The sequence below is a fragment of the Nannobrachium achirus genome (genome assembly GCF_963921795.1).
Source record: "Nannobrachium achirus genome assembly, chromosome: 4".
Classification (NCBI taxonomy): Eukaryota; Metazoa; Chordata; class Actinopteri; order Myctophiformes; family Myctophidae; genus Nannobrachium; species Nannobrachium achirus.
The window spans coordinates 18,399,241-18,420,067 of record NC_137813.1 but is presented as its reverse complement, the minus strand read 5'-3'; the positions used below and the strand labels follow the sequence as shown (position 1 = coordinate 18,420,067).

Sequence of the window (20,827 nt, the reverse complement as noted above, 5' to 3'; positions counted from 1 at the left end):
CCAACTCACACAGTTTTCTGAACAGCGGTGGAAGAGGTACGCAGAGCTTTCAATTAAGTAAAAGCAGCTGTTCCACAATATAGAAATAGTCTTTTGAAAGTTCTTGTTTTTGTGTTGCCTACACTGTGAGCCAATCCAAGGAAAGCCGTCTGGTCCAAGTGATAGCTTTGCCTGAATATGGCAGTCCATTTTATTGCCGCTGATGTGGGCATTCAGTCTTGTATGTTCCATGGCACAATGGCCATTCAAATGCCTGCTGTGCTGAGCGACTGATACTCTGGGTTCTGTACACGGCCTCAGCACGGAGTCTGAATACAAAGCCACACAGAGCCGTCGCCCAGTACATTTTGTCAGCGGTAATTTAACTCGGAGAGTGTGCAAATGGAACCAAATGGACCCGTGAGGGTCCATTTGGTTCCATTTCCACATTCTCAGAGTTACAAATGGATAAATTAACGCTGACAATTATTGTGTTGTAGAGCCTTCACTGTTCAGAGAGATGCTTGCATGCTCTCCAACTTTGGCGCCAAAAAGAGCGCATGAATCGAATTGAACTAAACAAATGTCCCTTTCTTCTTGTCTCCCTCTCCTCCTTTTTCACGCCTGCGTTCATTCCATTCTCCCATTCCTCTCTCCTAATTGCTTCATCTGACGAATCGCTGCATGCGCTCGTTCTCTGTTTCACCTTCCTCCCCCCCACACAATCTATCTTTCTCATTTACCGCGCTCCCTACTTCATTCCCGCCTCATTTCATCTCTTTCATCCCCCCTCTCTCTCTCTCTTTTAACCCCTCCCTCTCTCCTATCTCGACCCTATCTTCTTCTCCTATTCCCACTCTTTCTCCCCCTGTCCTACTCCCTGTCACTTCTCTCCCCTCGAACCTCACCCTGTACATTCCTGTCTCTTTCTCCCCTCTGTCCCTCTCTCTTCATTGCACCATCTCTCTCTCTCTCTCTCTCTCTTAGGTGAGAAGTGTCGGAGTTTCATTGATCTGGCCCCCGCGTCAGAGAGAGGTGAGTAATGACCGCCATTAGTTGCCGTCCGTTCCCCAACACCTGTCCTCTACACCGAGTCCGACAAAACCCACCCCAACCCGCGCCACCCACGCCATCTCTCTCCTTTCCTGAGAGAGAGAGAGCGAGAGAGAGAGAGAGAGAGAGAGAGAGAGAGAGAGAGAGAGAGAGAGAGAGATTAAGGAGAGTGGGCAGTTGACTCTCTTTACAAATAGAGACGAGATAGATAGGAAGCTTAGGGAAAGTCAGTAGTACAGGAGAGCCGTGGGCGGGAGGCCCTGCAGAGTGTGGCGGGGGCGTGATCCTAGTTTGTAGGCATGCCATGGAGTGCGGTAATCCTCCAGCAAAGCCTGCCTGGGAGGACGGGCTCCCCACGCCCCGACCCGGAAGATTATGTACTTTTAATTCAGTTCAGGACGTTTTCTGTCCGTCGAGGCTCCGGGGTTCACTCCAGTCCAAGGCCGGCCGGCTCGGCTCGGCTCGGCTCGGATGGAAGGAGACGTGGTTCACTGGGTGTTCAGGCCGGTCGTGTTGCGCTGTGTTTTTCAGAGGCCTTGTGAGCGAGGGAGAAACAGTCTCCATGCTCTTATTGACTCGACCGTCACTTGCGACCGGTCACAAGTTACTATGAAAATCTCCACCGTCTGTCCGTCTGTCCATCACGTCACACTTTTGAACTACTCTTATCTCCGGCACCGTTGCCCCTATTTATGCCAAACTTTACACACACACACACACACACACACACACACACACACACACACACACACACACACACACACACACACACACACACACACACACACACACTGGCAACTCATTTCTCACATGGCCCTCTTCTAGCATCACCATCAGGCTGATTTTTGCAAAACACATTTTTGGACACTGCGCCTACAGATTTTGGCCCAAAATCACGCAAAGCGGTAAACAGTATCTCTAAAGTCATGTCATCAACATGGATCTGTCCCATTTCCCATATTCCCTCCTGATTGGCTACGATTGCCTAAAGTTTGTGTATGCGACCTAACGGTCGCCTATCTCCCGATTAGGGAGTCTTACTGGTTGTTCCTGTGTTGCATTGTAAAGTAATGCAGTACTTTACAAAATGCAGTGGCCATAGCTTAGCAGGTAGAGAGGCCATCTGGTAATCAGAAGGACACTGATGGACCCATATTGTGTATGCCTGACACGATCATTAAGAACTTTTATAATTTGAGCTGATAAAATGGATACACTCTCCTGATTGCCTGAAAATGTGCAACCCACCTGAAAATGTATTTGCTTTTTACTAAAGAGCTGGAGTGGTGGGGAGACCCCTCGTTCTAAAACATTCTATAGCAATGATAAAAGTAAAAGTATCAATACTGTAATGTAGAAATTCATAGATTCCATATAGTTTCATTGTTTGACAGCACAATCATCAGTGTATTTTGGATTCATGTCAATTTGTATTTTCAGATTTTTATCCACTTGAACCGTCAATACTTAATAAACTTGACCTTTCACTCTGTCTGCTCTTTTTCCCCTCTACAACAAAGCGAGGCGTTGTGAGCTTGTAGATCGGCTATGTTTGGCTAAAGTTCTCAGAATATGGACGCTAGGGTTCAAGTGGTTAATTATAAAAAAGGAGAAAAAAGGTTTCTACCACTCAAAGATTTGGAGGACCCCCTGTAGTAACTCTGGGGACCCCCTGTTGAAGACCCCTGCTGTAGTGACTTTACACCACTGCAGACCGCCTACTGACCAATCAATTCCAGTGGAAAATGGCATCACCATTCATACAGATGATCCCACAGAGCTCATTGTGCAGCTTGTGAGACCGTCTCTTCAGAGACTATTGCCGCCAGAGACCGGTGAAACCCTTTGGCTTTCCCTGACAATTTATTCTTATGTGAAAAAGTATAGATTCTCATCATAGAGAGGGAGTTATCTGTGGCAGCTTCTTGAGCTGTGAGCGCTTGGCTGCAAGCAATATCAAAGCCATTTCAATGCGCTATTGTGTGCCCATATCATCCTATATACAGCGACTGATATAAGCACAGATTGTACTTGTGACATACTGTACAAGTTGTAAGATATGAAAGTAAGCCTGCTTACAACTTTGAATGTATTTGTTTTCTATTTTTGCTGCCAAGTCCGTTTTACAGGGTGAAATCTCGCTATTTCTAAGTGGCATTACTTTGACTACGGGAGGGTCATCCGTGTAGGCAGGTTAGCCACTCACCAGCGTCTGGGTTATTGAGGTTAGGGTTAGGGTTTGGGTTAGGTTTAGGCATAGAGGTTAACAATCACCATCGTCGGCAGGTTAGCCACTCACCAGCGTCAGGGTTACTGAGGTTATGGTTAGGGTTTGGGTTAGGTTTAGGCATAGAGCTTAACATTCACCAGCATCGGCAGGTTAATTAGCTACTCACCAGCGTCGGCAGGTTAGCATTTCACCAGGTTAACATTCACCCACGTCGAAATACTGGGACGTAGAACAAATGTTATGTTGAAATATCGACACGCACCCGTTTTCCAGTGCCAGGGTTGCAGATGAATGAATACAGCTAAAAATGTCAAGGGGGCAGTGTCATTATAAGCCTATTAACTATACACATTCACACAGTCTCTGATTTGTTTGCCAGCTGTCCTTCCTGCAATTGGCAGCTGCAACTCTGTCGCAATTAGCCTGGATAATGTGTTTAAATTGTTCTGAAAATATGCCACTCTGCTGCCAGTAGTAGATTTGTCCATGTCTGTGCTTGGTCATAATCATGCTGCAAACATGACCCATAACAGAGCTAGATTGGGGAGTCCTGGGTTGACTTGGCAAGTTGATAACCACTGTCATGTGGCCAATTAGCGTCATTGTGGTTGTTATGGTTAGTGAAGCCAGATAATGAAAACATATCCTGGGTATGCTGAATTTGCTTCATAGTAAATAAGGATACAATCACAAGGATACATTTACTGTAAGTACAGTATATTGAGTCCATCCATACCAACAGTTAGCTTTGGCTAGAGGCCTATTCTCTCCCAGAATGCATTAGAGCCCAATTTATTGTGACCGTAGGTCGCAGTTTACTGTCAGAACCGGCACAACTTGTTTGTATGTACAGTATGTATGTATATGTATATGTGTAACGCCTGATACTGTGGTGATGTGTCACTGTGACATCACAGTTGACATCGCAGTGATGTCAGATACTCAGAGCAGGGATCTCCATATATATAGGCATAAACCGGTGACATCACAGTGATGTCAGATACTCGGAGCAGGGATCTCCATATATATAGGCATAAACAGGTGACATCACAGTGATCAGTACAAGATTTGTTTTTTAACCATTTTCAACTTGGATCTATTCTGGCCATTATTGTAGGCAAAATATATGCATACTGTATGTGAAACATTTGCAGATCTTTTTAGCAGATCTAAAAGCTCACAACAACGTGCCACTGTGTGATGCATTGTGAGTTGTAGATCGATCTGATGCGTTGTGAATTGTAGAACGAGTATTTTTTTAAGATTTTTATATTCGGTAAATAAAAATAAAAAAATATTTTTTTACAGTGGTAAGGCCTCTCAAAAAACCCGACCCAAAAATGTATCATTGATCAAATGCATTATACATACCAGAATACTATATGTATATTTTAAACAATATATAACCCTTTGTCAGTCGAACGTTTAAAATTCAGATCAATCCAAGCAACGTGTCGCAGCGCAACACGTTGTGAGCTTGGAGGTCTGCTATTTTCGATATTTTCACCAAAAGGCCTTTTAGAAATGTCAGCCCCTGCCTCTCTAACATTCTCTGCACGTCCCTGACTGGAAGAGGCAGTGGTGATTGACAGTTCACACAATTAAAAATGGAAGCCATGTGATGGGTCCACACGTGTAAATACCATATGGTTGCCGTGGAGCATCTGTGCCCTGGCTAATGGGGAGGTTAATGGCGGGCGATGTGATGTATTGTATAAATGAGGACGTTGACCTTGCCTAAGACAAGACACAAGGATACACTATACTCTATGCTACCAGTGGTGTAAAAGGTTCATGTTTTACTTAAAGCTATACTATGTAACTTTTCCAATAAAACTAATCTTAAAATTGTCCTAACTATTAAATCGCTAACGTTTTAGAACACCCACTCCCTTATTTTCACTACTTTTGTGCGACCACCTTGTATGATGAAGCAGGGCTTTACTTTGCGGAAAAAATCTACAAATTTGAAACTTGGAGATACGAGGTTTCTGCCTGACAGTGACGATTTACTTTGTTGGCCGCCCAGCCCCCAAAATGGAACAAAGGCCGACATTTTTTTTTTTTTTTTTCCCTAATGGCCGGCCTGGACCGGCCGGGAATGAACCGGCCGTTCGGGAGTTGTCCCGCTTTTCCCAATGGCCAGCACGTCCCTGAGCGCTTTGTGCCAAGATGTAGGCCAGATGTAGGCCAGATGTACAGTAGGCCACGCTTCGCGTCCCGGACAAAGCCAGATCGTAGCTCGTTCCAGGAGCACCGCTCAAAAAATACTGCTGAGGAAAAGTGAGACAGCACGGCCTTCCAGTGTCTCATCATCACCGCAGCAAAATGCAAAAATAAAAAGCCACAGAGAATCAACCATTAGACATTAAAATCCTATTTAATTAATTTCATAACTCTGAAAATGGGATCCTTGGGGGGTCTAATTTTTACTCACTCACATTTACATACGTGAAGGCTGCACATTTGCATGCACTGCGATTAAATGAGAGTTATTAGCTTGTGCTCTGGGAAAACGAGGCAGCCTGTTTGGAGATATCATTGCGTTCGTCGTCTAATGAGCTTTTCGAGGACTTCCTACTTCTAGTTATTGCTACGCCGTTCTCCTGGCTCCCGGCCAAAACCGCTCAAATCATGTTTTATTCACCTCCTCCGACCTAATGAAAATGCTGCTGTCCTGACCTGGTAATACATATTATTCTAGAAGGTGGCCCTGTAAGGGGGAGGGGGGCACGGTCAATATTTTGTATTCGTTGTTTCCACCTCAGGCATACAATACCCTTGAGGATTGACTCCATCGACCTGTTGTACTGTAAATTTGGCGTGTAGCTAATGAGAATACGACATGAGGGAGGTATCATCCTTTGACCTCTATGATTTATGTACAATTATTTCCACTGTACTTTTCGGTTGTACTGCAAAATACTGAGTCAATTTAACTCTCAGTGTAAAAATGGATGGATGGATGGATGGATGGACAGGCAGACCGACAGACAGATAAAACAGTAAAACAGTTCTCAACCTTTTCAGGCCGCGACCCCCAAAATAATCATATTTTAACTGGGGACCCCAGTGACGAGCACTAAGAGTTGAGGAATTACATTTTGTTTAACACGGTTCTATTGTGAAAATAGCAGCTCTACATGCTCACAACGCCTCGCAACAATTTCTGCCTCCAATATTTGACAATTTGGACAATGTTTCATTTGTCATTTTAGAAGTATTAAAAAGTCCTTAAATTGTCACTTTAGAAATGTGCAGATACCCAGTCTATACACTTAAACTGTATGCTGGTTTGTTTACTGTTGAGTGAGAAAACAATGTTGCACATTAAAGGACCTACACCATGAAATGTCACTTTTTCTATTTTAAAACCTTTTTTTGGGGTCCCACTGGCACCTTCTATCCTCACAAAGTCCTATTTCTGACCATTGTGTCTTTCTCTGTTTTTGGGAAGGCAGAGTTGAAAAGCTTTCCACGGGTTCTCAGAACAGTGCTGTTCTGAGAGTTGATCCCCCCCCCCCCCCCGCCCTTCAGGTAAAAACCAGAGCTACTGTTGTAAACCCATATTCTTTTCTTCACTGCATACTACGTATCTCTCACGGTAGAACAATGTTTTTTGGCGATAATTAACCATCTGCGCTGCAGATGAAAACGCTCCAACCAGGAGGAAGAGGAGCGGGTCGAGCGACCAGACCGAGCGTAGGTGCCCGACGTAGGTGCACCGTCTCGGGCTGCGCTCGCGGGCCGCTCGCGGGCCGCTCGCGGGGCGCCCCGCGATCCCCGGAGCTCGCGTGGCGAGCGAGCCGGGCTCCCGGGCCCCGAGAGCGGCCCGCGAGCGCAGCCCGAGACGGTGCACCTACGTCGGGCAACTACGCTCGGTCTGGTCGCTCGACCCGCTCCTCTTCCTCCTGGTTGGAGCGTTTTCATCTGCAGCGCAGATGGTTCATTATCGCCAAAATAAATAAATAAATGGGCCATTATATTTCATACATTTTTATACATTATACATAAATGCGGGTGGGGTTGATTGTCTAATGTAGATTAACGTTCTCTAATGTCTGGTCTAGCAACGGTCGCCCTGTGTCATTTGACAGTAGGCTTATATCATACAACATAGGCCTACAGTAGGCTATAATCAGAGCTGCAACATTATCCTATTTTTAATTGGCCCAATATATTTGTTGTCAACGTTGGAGAGGAGAGGAAAAAACCCCACTAGATGCGCCACTGAGCAAACAAAGGCCGTTTTGGTATTGCAGCTTGAGAGCCTAATTATAGGACAGCTAGTAGAAACAAAAGGAATGGTCAGAGTGTGTGTTTGAGGGTTAAGACCTGTCTAAGACTCAATTTTGAGCATATATTTATACAAAAAATATAGTTTTAAAAGCATGGTGTAGGCCCTTTAACACATCTGGTGCCAACCCCGAGTTTCCCGAGTTTGAAAAGGTACTACCGCTGTGCCAACCCCGAGTTTCCCGAGTTTGTTTGGACCTCCAGAAATGTATTAGGCATGATCGCGATCGCGAAATTGCATGTTTAACCCCCATACCAACCCATTCTTTCAAACATGGCAGCCATGTTTGTTTACATCTAAAGAAAACATAATGGCTGATAAATCATGAATGCCTGAACGGATTTCCAAGCAGATTTTTTTGTTTGAAAGCTGTGAACAGTGTGCACACACGTGGTGCATCATCTAGGCATGGGCGTGCACTTTTTACACAATTGCGCAATTACATGGAAGTCTATGGTAACCATGGCAATGTGGGACATTGAAGAGAAAAAATCATAGCAACATAAGTGTTAAGTTAATCATCTGGGGACCCCCTAAAATAATTTGGGAACCCCCCTGGGGGTCCTGACCCACAGTTTGAGAACTTTTAGGTAAAGATCATATTTTTCGAAACTTTCCCTAATTCCCTAGGCCCTGTTTGCCTCTCATAATGACGACGCAGATTCCATCGAGCTTGTTTTTGTTGCGGTTTGTGTAAGTATGACCCACATTCTGGGTTGAAATATCTGGACTGAGAAATCCCTCAAGCTTGGAGTGGAGAGATACACACGCTTCTTTTCCCTGCACTGAACTTTCTTAGATAATTGTATTGTATGTGTTTGTTTGTGTGCGTTCTATGGACTTTCATCGCTTTCATCAAATTCTGAGCAGTCATAGATCACTTGTGTCAAGACGCGTTTGCTGTCAGTTGCTTCAGAGAGAGAGAAAGAGAGAGAGAGAGAGAGAGAGAGAGAGAGAGAGAGAATATTTAAGCATCTGAAAAGTGAAGGCCATGCACAGTAATTCTCAGCGTGAATGTATCCATTTGTATATCGTCGTTGTCGGGTGGAAACCTTATATGTCCAAAACCGTTCGTTTTGTATTTATAATTTTAAACAAGATTTAAAATAGTGAAAATAGCCGATCTACAAGTGCTTGTAGATCTGCTATTTTCACTAGTCTTGAGCGACAGTCTTGTGTGATGAAGCAGGGCTTTACTTTACGAAAAAAAAAACACAAATTTGAAACTTGGAGACACGAGGTTTCTTCCAGACAGTGACGATATTCTCAGAGTCTGGATGTGTGTTGGTATTCTAAAGGTTCATACACTGAGTTAAATGAACGCTGTCCTTAACCACATTTAACGTGCCATCCCTGTGTTGGGCATGTCAACATAGGAAAGAATGGTGAAAAATATACAAAACCCCTGAATTACAAGCTTACTAACGTGTCGCATCAGGAGGTGTCGCCAGCTATTTCCGCTGTTCATTGTAGGATAACGTATAGGGATTTTAAATGAGAGTGGGAAAGCTTCAGTCTGGGTGTGAACTTCAATCAGACTTATATTATATATCAGTTCGGGGGCCAGGGGCTTTGGTTGTGACTCTTTGTACATGAGTAGCCGTCACATTAATATTCCACTGTATCACTTTTATCACCCGGCACCGCTCCAGTTTTGTCCCGTCCTCCTCACACTTTTTCCTTGCGCGCCTCCATTCTCCTCTGTCGTCTTCTTTCTCGCCTCTTCTTTTCCTTTGCCTCTCTGCGGGTCCTGCTGCTGCACTTGCCTTTGTTGTCCTAAGACTTTGAGCTTTCTCATGTTGAAAGCTTTTTGATCCCATTCGGACGTACAGTATACAGACATACAGTAGAGTAGATGGTTGGGGAGGGGACTACGTTTTGTCGACTCCTTCCATCTCTGACTCTGTTTGTGTGTGTGTGTGTGTGTGCGTGCGTGCGTGCGTGCGTGCGTGAGTACGTGCAGCGTGCGTGCATGCATGCATGTGTGCGCGCGCGCGTGTGTGTGGGCATCAGAGAAAGTAAAGCTCTCGGGATGTAATAGATCTTTTATTAACAATGTTTCGATCTGGTGGGGCTTCTCATCATGTCATATGCTTCTAACCCAATACACTTAATGAGTGAAAGGAAAAATTTCACTTAATTAGAATTTGGGTTCAGTGGTTCAATGGTTAACAACCACCTGGCACTGAATAGGCCTATACCGTCACTTGCATACAATGGAGTATGTACATAAGTATATCTATAAACAAAATATGAAATTCATGGAGATACAGCAACACTATTCTATAAGAAGCATATAAAATCACTCCCAATCTTCCGCTGTAATCTGAAGACCTTTAGCCCGTAGCACATGCTGTAGCAATTGTCCTAATCTTGACGACAGAAATGTAGACCTGGCATCATGTAGTGTCCATAGTTTTAATCTACAGATTTATAGATTTTTGAACGGTGCCTGCCGCTCCGACATGTCCGTGTGTCCGTATGATTACGGCAACTCCAGCTGCAGCCATCCTGTGGTGATGTTGAGCAGTCCGCATGGCTCAGTTCACACAGGTGTGATTTTTTGGGGGATATTCTACTGTTTAGACTTATGATGGTTATTGGTTTACTTATGATCCTAGATTACTATTTCTCTGCATTTGATGAACAGTACCAGTAAGACGCCTAATGGCGAAAAGCGGTGAGGTCGCGCCATCTGTCTTGGCCATTATATGGATTCTGTTAGTGTGGTTTTCCTAACAGGGCATCATCTGGGATACAATCCCTTTTATGCCCATATATGGAGATCCCTAACAGAATCCCTGTTATGCCCATATATGGAGATCCCTGCTCTGAGTATCTGTCAGCTGTGTATGCCCATATATGGAGATCCCTGCTCTGAGTATCTGACATCACAATTCACCTGTGATGTCACAGTGATGTGTCAGGGGAACCGCAGTGTCAAGTGTTACCCATCCGGACGGATGGACGGACGGACGGACGGACGGACGGATACGGTCAAGCTGTGACAGTTCTGATGGTAAACTACGACCTGTGGTCGCAATTACCTTGCTTACTGTAAGTCGCTCTGGAATAAGAGCTAGATGCCTACATTGTAATTGTAAGTTGTACAGTAGACTACAATATATCGGCACGCCAGGTGGAAAACTGTTGCTTTTTCAGGAAATGGTAAAGATAACTTGTGTTCCAGTGGCTTCAGTGTAGCTATTATTTATTCATAAGCTCTTGTTAATATTTATGAGAAAACATACAAAGATGAAATGTGCAGAGATATAAAGTTTATGCCTGACAGTGTCAATATCTCATATATGAGATTAGGAGATTTTGAGTTAGTTGAGATCTCACAGGCAAGTCACAACATCAAACCTTTGCTAGAATGTTTACGCTTTGTGCCCGGATACCTCAGCAAGACTACTGTACTTGGGTTATGCACTTTAATCTCTGAAAATCCAGCCTAAAACATACAGTTCTTGTTTTTTGAAGGAGTATTTTGACTTTTTCCCCGCAGCTAGTGTTAGAGATGAGTTAATTAAACGACATTTGAGGCACGCACAGTGAACAGTCTCTGTGTTTCCACCATGAGAAAATGCTGCTTTCACAAGGCCATCGACTGCATTACCGATAAATGGCGGTATAGCTCTATGAAAAATTCATAATTTCTCAAGCATCGCTCAGTGCTCTCTGTAATTGGAACACTATCTCTCTCCCCCTGCTTTCTTTCTCATTTCTGCCTTTCTGTGTTTCCTTTCTCCATATATAGTGCACAACGTGTCTGTCTCTCTTTCAGTCTACCTCTGTCCGTTCTGTCAGTGTGGTGTCAGTTGCAACAGCTGCAACATTGCCAAAGCAGTATGCTGAATGTAAATGAGCCACAGTAATATGTACGTAACTTCACAATGCAAAATCCTAAGTGTTCTTTTAACTCTGAGAATATCGTCACTATCTGGCAGAAACCTTGTATCTCCAAGTTTCAAATTTGTATGTTTTTTTTTTTCGTAAAGTAAAGCCCTGCTTCATCATCACACAAGACTGTCGCACAAGACTAGTGAAAATACCTGATCTACAAGCACACAACGCCTCGCGGTGCGAGGCGCTGTGTGCTTGTAGATCGGCTATTTTCACTATTCTAAATCGTTTTTAAAATGATAAATACAAAACGAACGGTTTTGGACATACAAGGTTTCCACCCGAGAACGACGATATACAAACTCATGCTGAGAATTACTGTGCATGGCCTTCACTTTTCAGATGCTTACATACCGGTACTCTCTCTCTCTCTCTCTCTGTCTCTCTCTGTCTCTCTCTGTCTCTCTCTGTCTGTCTCTCTCTGTCTGTCTGTCTCTCTCTCTCTGTCTCTCTCTCTCTCTCTCTCTCTCTCTCTCTCTCTCTCTCTCTCTCTCTCTCTGTCTCTCTCTGTCTCTGTCTCTCTCTGTCTGTCTGTCTCTCTCTCTCTCTCTCTCTCTCTCTCTGTCTCTGTCTCTCTCTGTCTCTCTCTGTCTCTCTCTCTCTCTCTCTCTCTCTCTCTCTCTGTCTCTCTCTGTCTCTGTCTCTGTCTCTCTCTGTCTCTCTCTGTCTCTCTCTGTCTCTCTCTCTCTCTTTGTCACTGTGTGGTTTTGGGAACAGTCCGCCGTTCCCAATGCTGTGGCCTTCACAGATAGCCGAGCTGGCTCCGACACAATACACTACACAGTCTCTAAGTCTCCGACGCACAGCATGTTTGTGTGTTGACGAACTTTCGTTTGTGCGCATGTGTGCGCTCGCGTGTATGTGTGCGTGCGTGCGTGCATGCGTGCGTGCGTGTGTGTGTTTGTGTGTGTGTGTGTGTGTGTGTGTGCTTTCAGTTTGATGTGTTCTCTTTGGTGGCTGTGCTGTTCCCCAGTGCTATGGCTTTGTTCGCCTCTGCCACCTGTTCCAGTGCAGACACAAACACAAACGTGTTCGCGTTTGGAGCCGTAATCAACAATTTACCAGGGTTCTCGAACCCAAGGACTTTCTGGATGTCTTTTTTAAGGGCACGTCTTTGAATGAAAGTAATTTCAGTCCCTTTTGTATGAACAACAATGGCCCCAAGGAGCCTTTCAGAGGAACATGGTAAAAACTCCCCTCTTTTGTGTAGAGGGTGTCGTACAAGGAGATATCGTGACCTACATACGGTACATAAGTGCTAAAGAGGGGCAAAAAGAAAAAAAGGTTAGGGAGACACCAGCCTCACATGGATAGATATCAGAGTCCTATACCAAGAATGGCCGCTGACAAACCTATTTTATCCTTTCCTTACTTCCTTCACAGGTCTTACCAGTTATACTAACCAGTAAGACGCCTAAGGGCGAAAAGCGACCTCACCCTAAAGGGCGAGGTCGCGCCATGTCTTGGACATCTGGTGTATAGTGATGTATATCTGACCAGTTAACCATATATGGAGACCCCTGGTACCCAAAGATATTCACAGATATGGGCTTAATATTGATGACACCAGGGATCTCCTTACAGTATATGGGCATAAAGGGGATTTGGTTCCCCTGGCATCACAGTGATAATAGCGTCATGACAGAGAGGCAAACCCATAGACCGTAAAAAAGTATACATGACGGACACGGACATGATGTGCCGTTTCTCATAGTAAACTGCAACCTTTGGTCGCAATGAAGGCTCTGTTCCATTCTAGTCAGAACTGCTACACCACTGGGACTCAACGTTTGGTCCAGGGACCCTCGTGGTGTGTAACTCTGAGAGTCTGTACACTCTCAGAGTTATTAAATACATTAAACATTTTAAGAACCACTGTGCAACACTAACTGGAACTAAGCCTTAATTCGTATAATTGGTACGAGATGTGCATTTCTTTCCAGTATGGCTGCTGTGCATAGAGTCTATTAGGTTGAACCTTCACTGCGACTAAAACCACTCACCTGTATGGATGAGGCATCAACTATGTGAATAGTTTTTTATGCTAAATACCGCATCCTTCATTAGTCAATTCCTTCCCCGTTTCCACCCAGTTTTAGCAGTGAAAGCTGGGAGATTGTCCTCAGTCTATAGCTGAGCAAAGCATTTGGAGGCTGACCTTTTTGTTTGTGTTTATTTGTTTAAGGGCGACACTATCTAGGGGCGCTGAGGTGACAGGGGGCCTAAAAAATGCCAAGGGCAAATGTCAGCAATCCAGTGTAATGTTGTCAGCGGGTAATAATATCCGGCAAGCCAGTATGCATGGCTATGATGCCAATCACGTCCATGCAGCCCAGCCATATTACTTAATCTTCATTAAGTGTTGGCAGATGTCTCACACTTCCGGTTGGTTGCGTGTGTTCGACAGACGTCAGATTTCACCGACCTTGTGTGAGAAACCTGTGGAAAGGTTGGAGAAATCTGTCTCAATCTATCATATGTTTTACTTTGACTTGCTTGAAATGGGTGAAAACATGGACTGATTCTAAGTCTAGCATTAACTATTGATTTACGGGGGGCATGGTGGCGCAGTCTCTCCTCCGCATCATCAGCGCCCACTCCATAGGCGGGGTCGGCGAAAGCGCATTTCTGTGTGGAGTTTGCATGTTCTCCCTGTGTCTCCTGGGGTAGGTACCCTCACAAAAATATGCAGTAATCCTGGTCTCTATAATGCCTCCCCCTGGCCAGCCAGGGCGCCTGATGGAGGGGAAAGGAACTGGTTGGAATAATGTGTTCCTTCCACCTGCTATGTCCAACCGGGGAAACTCCCCCCCTGTCAGGTGAAAAGAAGCGGCTTGATCACTCCTCATGCACTGAAGGAAGCTTGAGCTCAGTTCGGGGCTCTCCCCAGGTTGGCAGAGGAAGACCAGCGCCCAGGATTACAGCTTAGACAATTGGCACTGGGTGAAAAAATGGGTTATAAAACAGTGAAAATGATTTACAAACAAACATCCATGTCTTCATAGGCCTAAACAGCAAGATTGACTCAATAAGTCACATACAGTAGGTTTCACAACGTTTGACAACGTTTCAGTGACTTTTTTGGATAAAATACACTAGAAACAATCACAATATCTCAAAATAAATCCATTAAGGAGAAAATGGTTGAATCTGTTCAATTTCCACTTCAAACGGCTGTATTAATCCCATTAGGGGCAATTAGTTTGTAGCAGCTTGTAGCAAAGAAACAGTGAGATACAACAACATAACATAACTAATCAATGCTCCAAGGAGCTAATGTGGAATCAAAAGAGCTAACATTCTAAGGTAAAACAAAAAACAACTTTGGGATAACACGTGTGTGTGTGTGTGTGCGTGCGTGCGTGCGTGCGTGCTGTACTTGTGAGGGCCAAACGTCCCCACAAGTATAGAGATAAAGATATAAGAAGAATTTGAGAAATTGACTTTGTGAAGACAATTTTCCCGGGGTCATCACTAGAGAAACTGGGTCGCTTTATAAGTGAAAAAATAAAAAGGTTTTTTATAGTTTGGGGGGGTTTACAATAGACCGTTTGTCAGCCTTCTGATTGGTCCCTGAGACTCCCTGACTGGCCAACCAGAAAAAAACATTCACTTTTTGCTATCGGGGGTGGAGTTTGTGCAGTGGAGAATGTTGCTTCAGCCTTTCAAAAACTGTCCGCAGTGCGCGACACGGAGATCGGCCGGTACGGTGATAGCGACGGCAAGCGTCAAGCGATCTCGCTCATCATAACGAATAAGCTTCAACAAACTAGTTCACATGTACCTTATCAATGGTCTAAGAGTCACGATTGGGTACATATAATTTAAATGGGCAGAATTACGAAAAGCCAGCCTATTATGTGAGGAGAAACATTCTCTCTGTCCTCTTCCTAGTACCCAAGATGCAATGCGCTTCTCTTTCTATCTCTGATCCAGAGGATTAAACTAATTAAAACATTTATTTTTCGGGGGAAAACTACTGTTTTGCTATGTAATTACTGTACCTTTTTCTTCCCTTTTTATTAATATCACGTAGATGTGTTTTTTGTGGTACTTTATATAGCTGTAATGAGGCTATGAAGGGGAAAAAAATCGCATCCACTACCACTATAAAAGAATCTGCAAAGAGGATTCTGTCCCACTGGGATTAAACAAATTAAAACATATATTTTCGGGTAAATCCCCTGTTTTGCAATGTAACTACTGTACCTTTGTCTTCCCTTTTTATTAATATCACCTAGGTGTTTTTCCTTTGGTACTTTATATAGCTGTAATGAGGCTATGAAGGGAAAAGAAATCCCATCCACTTCCACTATAAAAACAATCTGCCCAGGGTTAATGTCCCATCATAGTAACAGGGCAGAATGGGGCGGGATTTGCAAAAGGGTTTATTGGGGGTTGTTGGGCTGTGGTGTTCCAGTGTGTGTAAATGGAAGTACAAGCTCACAAAGTGACACAGTATTTCCAATATACAGTACTTTTACTTCTACTCCACTATACATCTCAGAGGCAAATGCTGTACTTTTTACTCCACTACAATTATTTGAAAATGTTAGTTACTTTGTAGACGTTAATTAATATTACAAAACATACATTATCCACTTCAGCCCTACAGTATATACTGTACATTTCTGCCATTTGAAATTAGTCAATCTATAAGATTGTAGATCGCCTATTTTCAAAAGACTTGTACTTTGATACCAATTCTTTTGTACTTTTACTCAAGTGCGTTTTGAATTCCGGACTTTTACTTGTAACAGAGTGTTTCTACATGCATTGCAGTATCGATACTTTCACTTTCAAAAAACTTTTGGTCGTTTTATTGTCTACTCAGGCTTTTGGGGAAACCCGGGACAGCTTTTAAGTTGCTTGATTGAGTATTTACTGTAGATGTGGGATGTAACGATAAAAATCGATTTTAATTTGCAATGATCTACTATACCGATATGCAAACAGCAAAATATCGTGCCGTTTGGCTTTGTATCGTATCGTATCGTTTTACAGTGCAAATAATCTGTAACGAATCGTTTTGCAATGCAAATAATCGCACAAGTAACGAAGTACTTTTGCCTTGTATTTAGCAATTTTAAGAAGAGAAATGAAAAAGAGCAATCTAATTACTTTTCCATTCCATTTAGCTTCTCTTGGTCACACACCCTTTCTTGGTTCTGGTGACTCATACTGTCCTCCTAATATACCTGAGCTGGCCGTGTTTTTTTCAATCACTTTTTTCATTTATATTTAATAATTCTTTTGGAAAATGAAAAAACGTAAAAAAAGAAAAAAAGTAATTGAAAAAACACAGTCAGCTCACATATTAGGAGGACAGTATGAGTCACCAGAACCAATAAGAAAGGGTGTTCTTAATGAATCTATCAAGGTTAAAATAGAGTTTGACGATTCAATGTGTTTGTATAGGAAGGGGGGGTGTCTGATATTAAAGTTTTTTTTTTAAAGTGAAATATGCCTTTAATTAAGAAATGTGAGTACTTTTTTCCAACCCCTGTGTGTGTGTGTGTATAATCGTGTGTGAATCTTGTGCAGGTGTGCTGTGGCTGTCGGTGGTCTCGGAGGTGCTGTACATCCTGCTGCTGGTGGTGGGCTTCAGCCTCATGTGTCTGGAGCTCTTCCACTCCTCCAACGTTATCGACGGACTCAAGCTCAACGCCTTCGCCGCCGTCTTCACCGTGCTGTCAGGTGAGCTGGGAAACACGCACGCATGCACGCACGCACGCACACACGGCATAGCTCAGGGGTAGAGAAACTGTCATTAGAGCACGAAGGGATCCTGAAGGGTTCCCAGTTCGAATCCGGGCTCCCCCTGAGTTAATGTCGAAGAGTCCTTGAGCAAGACCCTGAACCCCTAGTTGCTCCCGGGGAGCAGGTTGGTCAGGTGCCTTGCATGGTTTTCTCCGCCATCGGTGTATGAATGTGTTGGTGAATGTTATGCACAATCTCTGTAAAGTGCCTACGATAAAGGCGCTATATGAATGCACAATTTACACACACATATACGTACATTGTTGTATGTCCAAAACCTTTGTCATTTTAAAAATGATTTACTAGTGAAACTAGTGAAAATAGCCGATCTACAAGCACACAACACACCGCGGTGCGAGGCGTTGTGTGCTTGTAGATCTGCTATTTTCACTAGTCTTGTGCGACAGTCTTGTATGATGAAGCAGGGCTTTACTTTACGACAAAACTTGCAAATTTGAAACTTGGAGATACGAGGTTTCTGCACGACAGTGACGATATTCTATTTACTATAATAAAGTACTTATTGCCACAATTTATGAAGCGATCCGTTTATTAAGACTTTCTCCACTCGGCCAACCTTTTGCTAAATAAGCGGGCCAATTAAAATCAGAGAGATATTTTGATGAGAAACTGCACTTTTAGATGACCTCAACATTTCTTAGACACTGTTGTATGGCCTCAACATTTCTTAGACACTTTACCCTCAGGTAATTTCCCTTGCAATAATTGTGTGAACTGTAGTGCCATGATTAAGGGTGAATCTTTTCCTGCAGCAAGGCAAAAAGATAAAAGTGAGGTGGAGGATTAAAGTTGTTAAATGAATTATTTTAATGTGTCCTTGTAATTTCTGTTATGCTGGGAAAATGAAAAGAGAACTTGAGAGAAAAATCTGTGAACATAAAAGTAACATCAGAAATCATGATGAAAACTCGCCGGTAGCAAGAGCACTTTAATGAGGTCTGTAGGTTGAGATTCCAGGGCATTGAATTGGTGAATTCTTTGAAAAGAGGAGGTGATAGAGACTCCTGCAGAGAGAAGCTTTATTGGATTCACATATTTCCAAAAGGTTAATGGTCATTTAATCTCCCGAAAACTATTGCAAATCTTTGAATATATATTTTTAAAGCAACATTTGTAACTCAGATCTTCCTTTCTCAGGGTCCCTGGAACAAAATATAATCCTTGACATTAAAGATTTGAAGGTCCTTGACATTAAAACAATACAGATAAAGATCTGGTATTTCATAAATAAAAACATGAATTCATTCATTCATTCATTTTCCTCTCTTTCGCAACTGGCCCTCCTCTCGGCCATGGACCCGACTTTGACCACCATATTGGCTCATTTCCAATGGTGTTCAGTTCCATGCAGCCCTTCTTGTCTACTGTCAGGATGCTGTCTGCAGATACAGTATATGATGAAAATGTGCCATTATGTCATGCTTGTCATTGTTGACGCATTTGGTAGTGCTGTCGCCTCACAGCTAGGAGGTCCAGGGTTCGATTCCCGCCGGGGACGCTGTGGGTGCTGGTTGCGTGTTCTCTCCTCTGCGTCATCAGTGCCCATACCCTACTGTAGGTGGGGTTGCAAAATGGCCTTTCTGTGTGGACAACAAACATGCAGTAATCCTGGTCTCTATAATGTGTGCCAGCGGCTATGTCATTGTAGTCCTTAGCGGCCATTTATTGGGTAAAAACACAGGTGTTTCAATTGTTTGATTGCATAGAACTAATGCTATTGTCTAATCAGAACACCTGTGTAAGGCGCTCTACAGACGGACAGCGGTTGCCGCCGGGGCTCCCGCTTGGATCTGCGAGGAACACGCCGCGGTGATACAGAAACACACTCGCTCTTTGAGTAAACGCTGCGCGGTATTTCACAAAGATGAACACAATCCATCTCTCACCGCCCGCGTACGCATGCACAAACGAGCACGCTCGCGGGGATTTTCACGGGACTGCGCCCGCTCGCCTCGCCGCCTCTAAACTTCGCTGCGCGGACGAAATTGCCGCCCGCCTCTCATTGAAAATGAATTACTAGCAGGCGGTGACCGCGTACCGTCTGGAATCCCCTTAAGGCTGTGTTTACCCAAGAAATGGCCGCTCTTAGAACTACATTTGGCACACCCTATACTGCAAGCTGGGGTGCTTGATGGAGGGCAAAAGAATTGGTTGGAATAAAGTGTTCCTTCCACGCGCTGCGTCCAACCGGGGAAGCTCCCCCCTGTCAAGTGAAAAAGAAGCAACTTGCTATGTATGGACTCCTCATGCATAGAATGAAGCATGAGGTCAGTCCGTTGTCTCCGCAGGTTGGCAGAGGGAGTGTAGCACCCAGGATATATAATTAGATAATTGAAACTGTGTGAAAAAATGGGTTACAAAATCTTGGGATAAACATTTTGAAAAAAAGAAAAAAAAAACTGCAAGGGGCTGATCAAACCAAAAAACACATCACCAGCTAAAACAGCGTTTTCCTATGGTCTCCAAAAAGTATTTAGTAAAATATACTAAATATATTGACAATTTCGTCAACAAATAAAAATCAGACTTTACACCACTGCCCATGAGGGCCCATTTTCACACCTTCAGAGTTCAATTAAAATACATATTTCACTGCGTACACTCCGCTGTTGAGATCCTCCCATCGCTCCCAGCACGCATTCTGGTTAGATTTCATTGCCTGCAGTGCTTCACTGCTGTAGGTACAGTATATGGCCTGTAGACAGCCATGAGTAATGACTGCTCCTCCTGTCTGCCATATACTATACACCACACACTGTAAAATCCTCACTGTTAGTTTAACTCGTCTAGAAATGGATACATTAACACTGAGGATTATTGTACACACGACATGCATCTGTGACGTGAATGCGTGGTGCCTTTAAGTTTTTTGTATTTGTGTGCAGAAAAGTCATAGCACTGTATGCTCTATTGTACTTATCTGTCAAAAGCGTGTGTGTGTGTGTGTGTGTGTGTGTGTGTGTGTGTGTGTGTGTGTGTGTGTGTGTGTGTGTGTGTGTGTGTGTGTGTGTGTGTGTGTGTTTAATAAGGTGGGGAAAGTGTTAGCAGTAGGGCTGTCACAATTATTACATAATCGTCTAATCGCGATTATTTGACATAATCGCGATTATTTTTCATAATCGTCATAATCGTTTCCATGTTGAAACATTTTCATATAAGTAAAAAATAGTGGAAATAGCAGATCTGCAAGCTCACAACGCGTCGCGATGCGACGCGTTGTGAGCTTGTAGATCGGCTATGTCCACAAGCAATGTTCTTTTTTAAGTACAAAGTTATCAAATTTGTCAGTAATTTCTTCGTATATTTAGGTTATGTGTCCTATCTACCATGTGCAACTTCAAAGCCTAAAAGCCAAACAGAAATGTAATTGTCATCTACAAAAACACAATTAAATCGTTAATCGCAATTATTTGAGTGACAATTAATCGTCATGTAAAATGTCATAATCGTGACAGCCCTAGTTAGCAGAGACATTGCGACAAACTAAATCAATACTTATACATTCATACAATTTTAACGTACTAGAACATTTAAATAGCAAAACACAATGTGTTCCATTTACAAATGAAATGGTTACTGTA

General features: G+C 43.4%; 1 protein-coding gene across 1 annotated transcript in view; it reads left to right on the top strand.

The window, feature by feature from the left end:
- The window catches only part of gsg1l (gsg1-like), a gene marked incomplete at both ends in the record, with an annotated part of 56,416 nt that overhangs the window by 24,548 nt on the left and 11,041 nt on the right, over nucleotides 1-20,827 (top strand). The window contains 2 exons of the mRNA XM_080723108.1: nucleotides 967-1,014; nucleotides 17,010-17,162. Of these exons, the coding sequence (XP_080579234.1) occupies nucleotides 967-1,014; nucleotides 17,010-17,162 (201 nt within the window). The remainder of the gene's footprint in view (nucleotides 1-966; nucleotides 1,015-17,009; nucleotides 17,163-20,827) is intronic.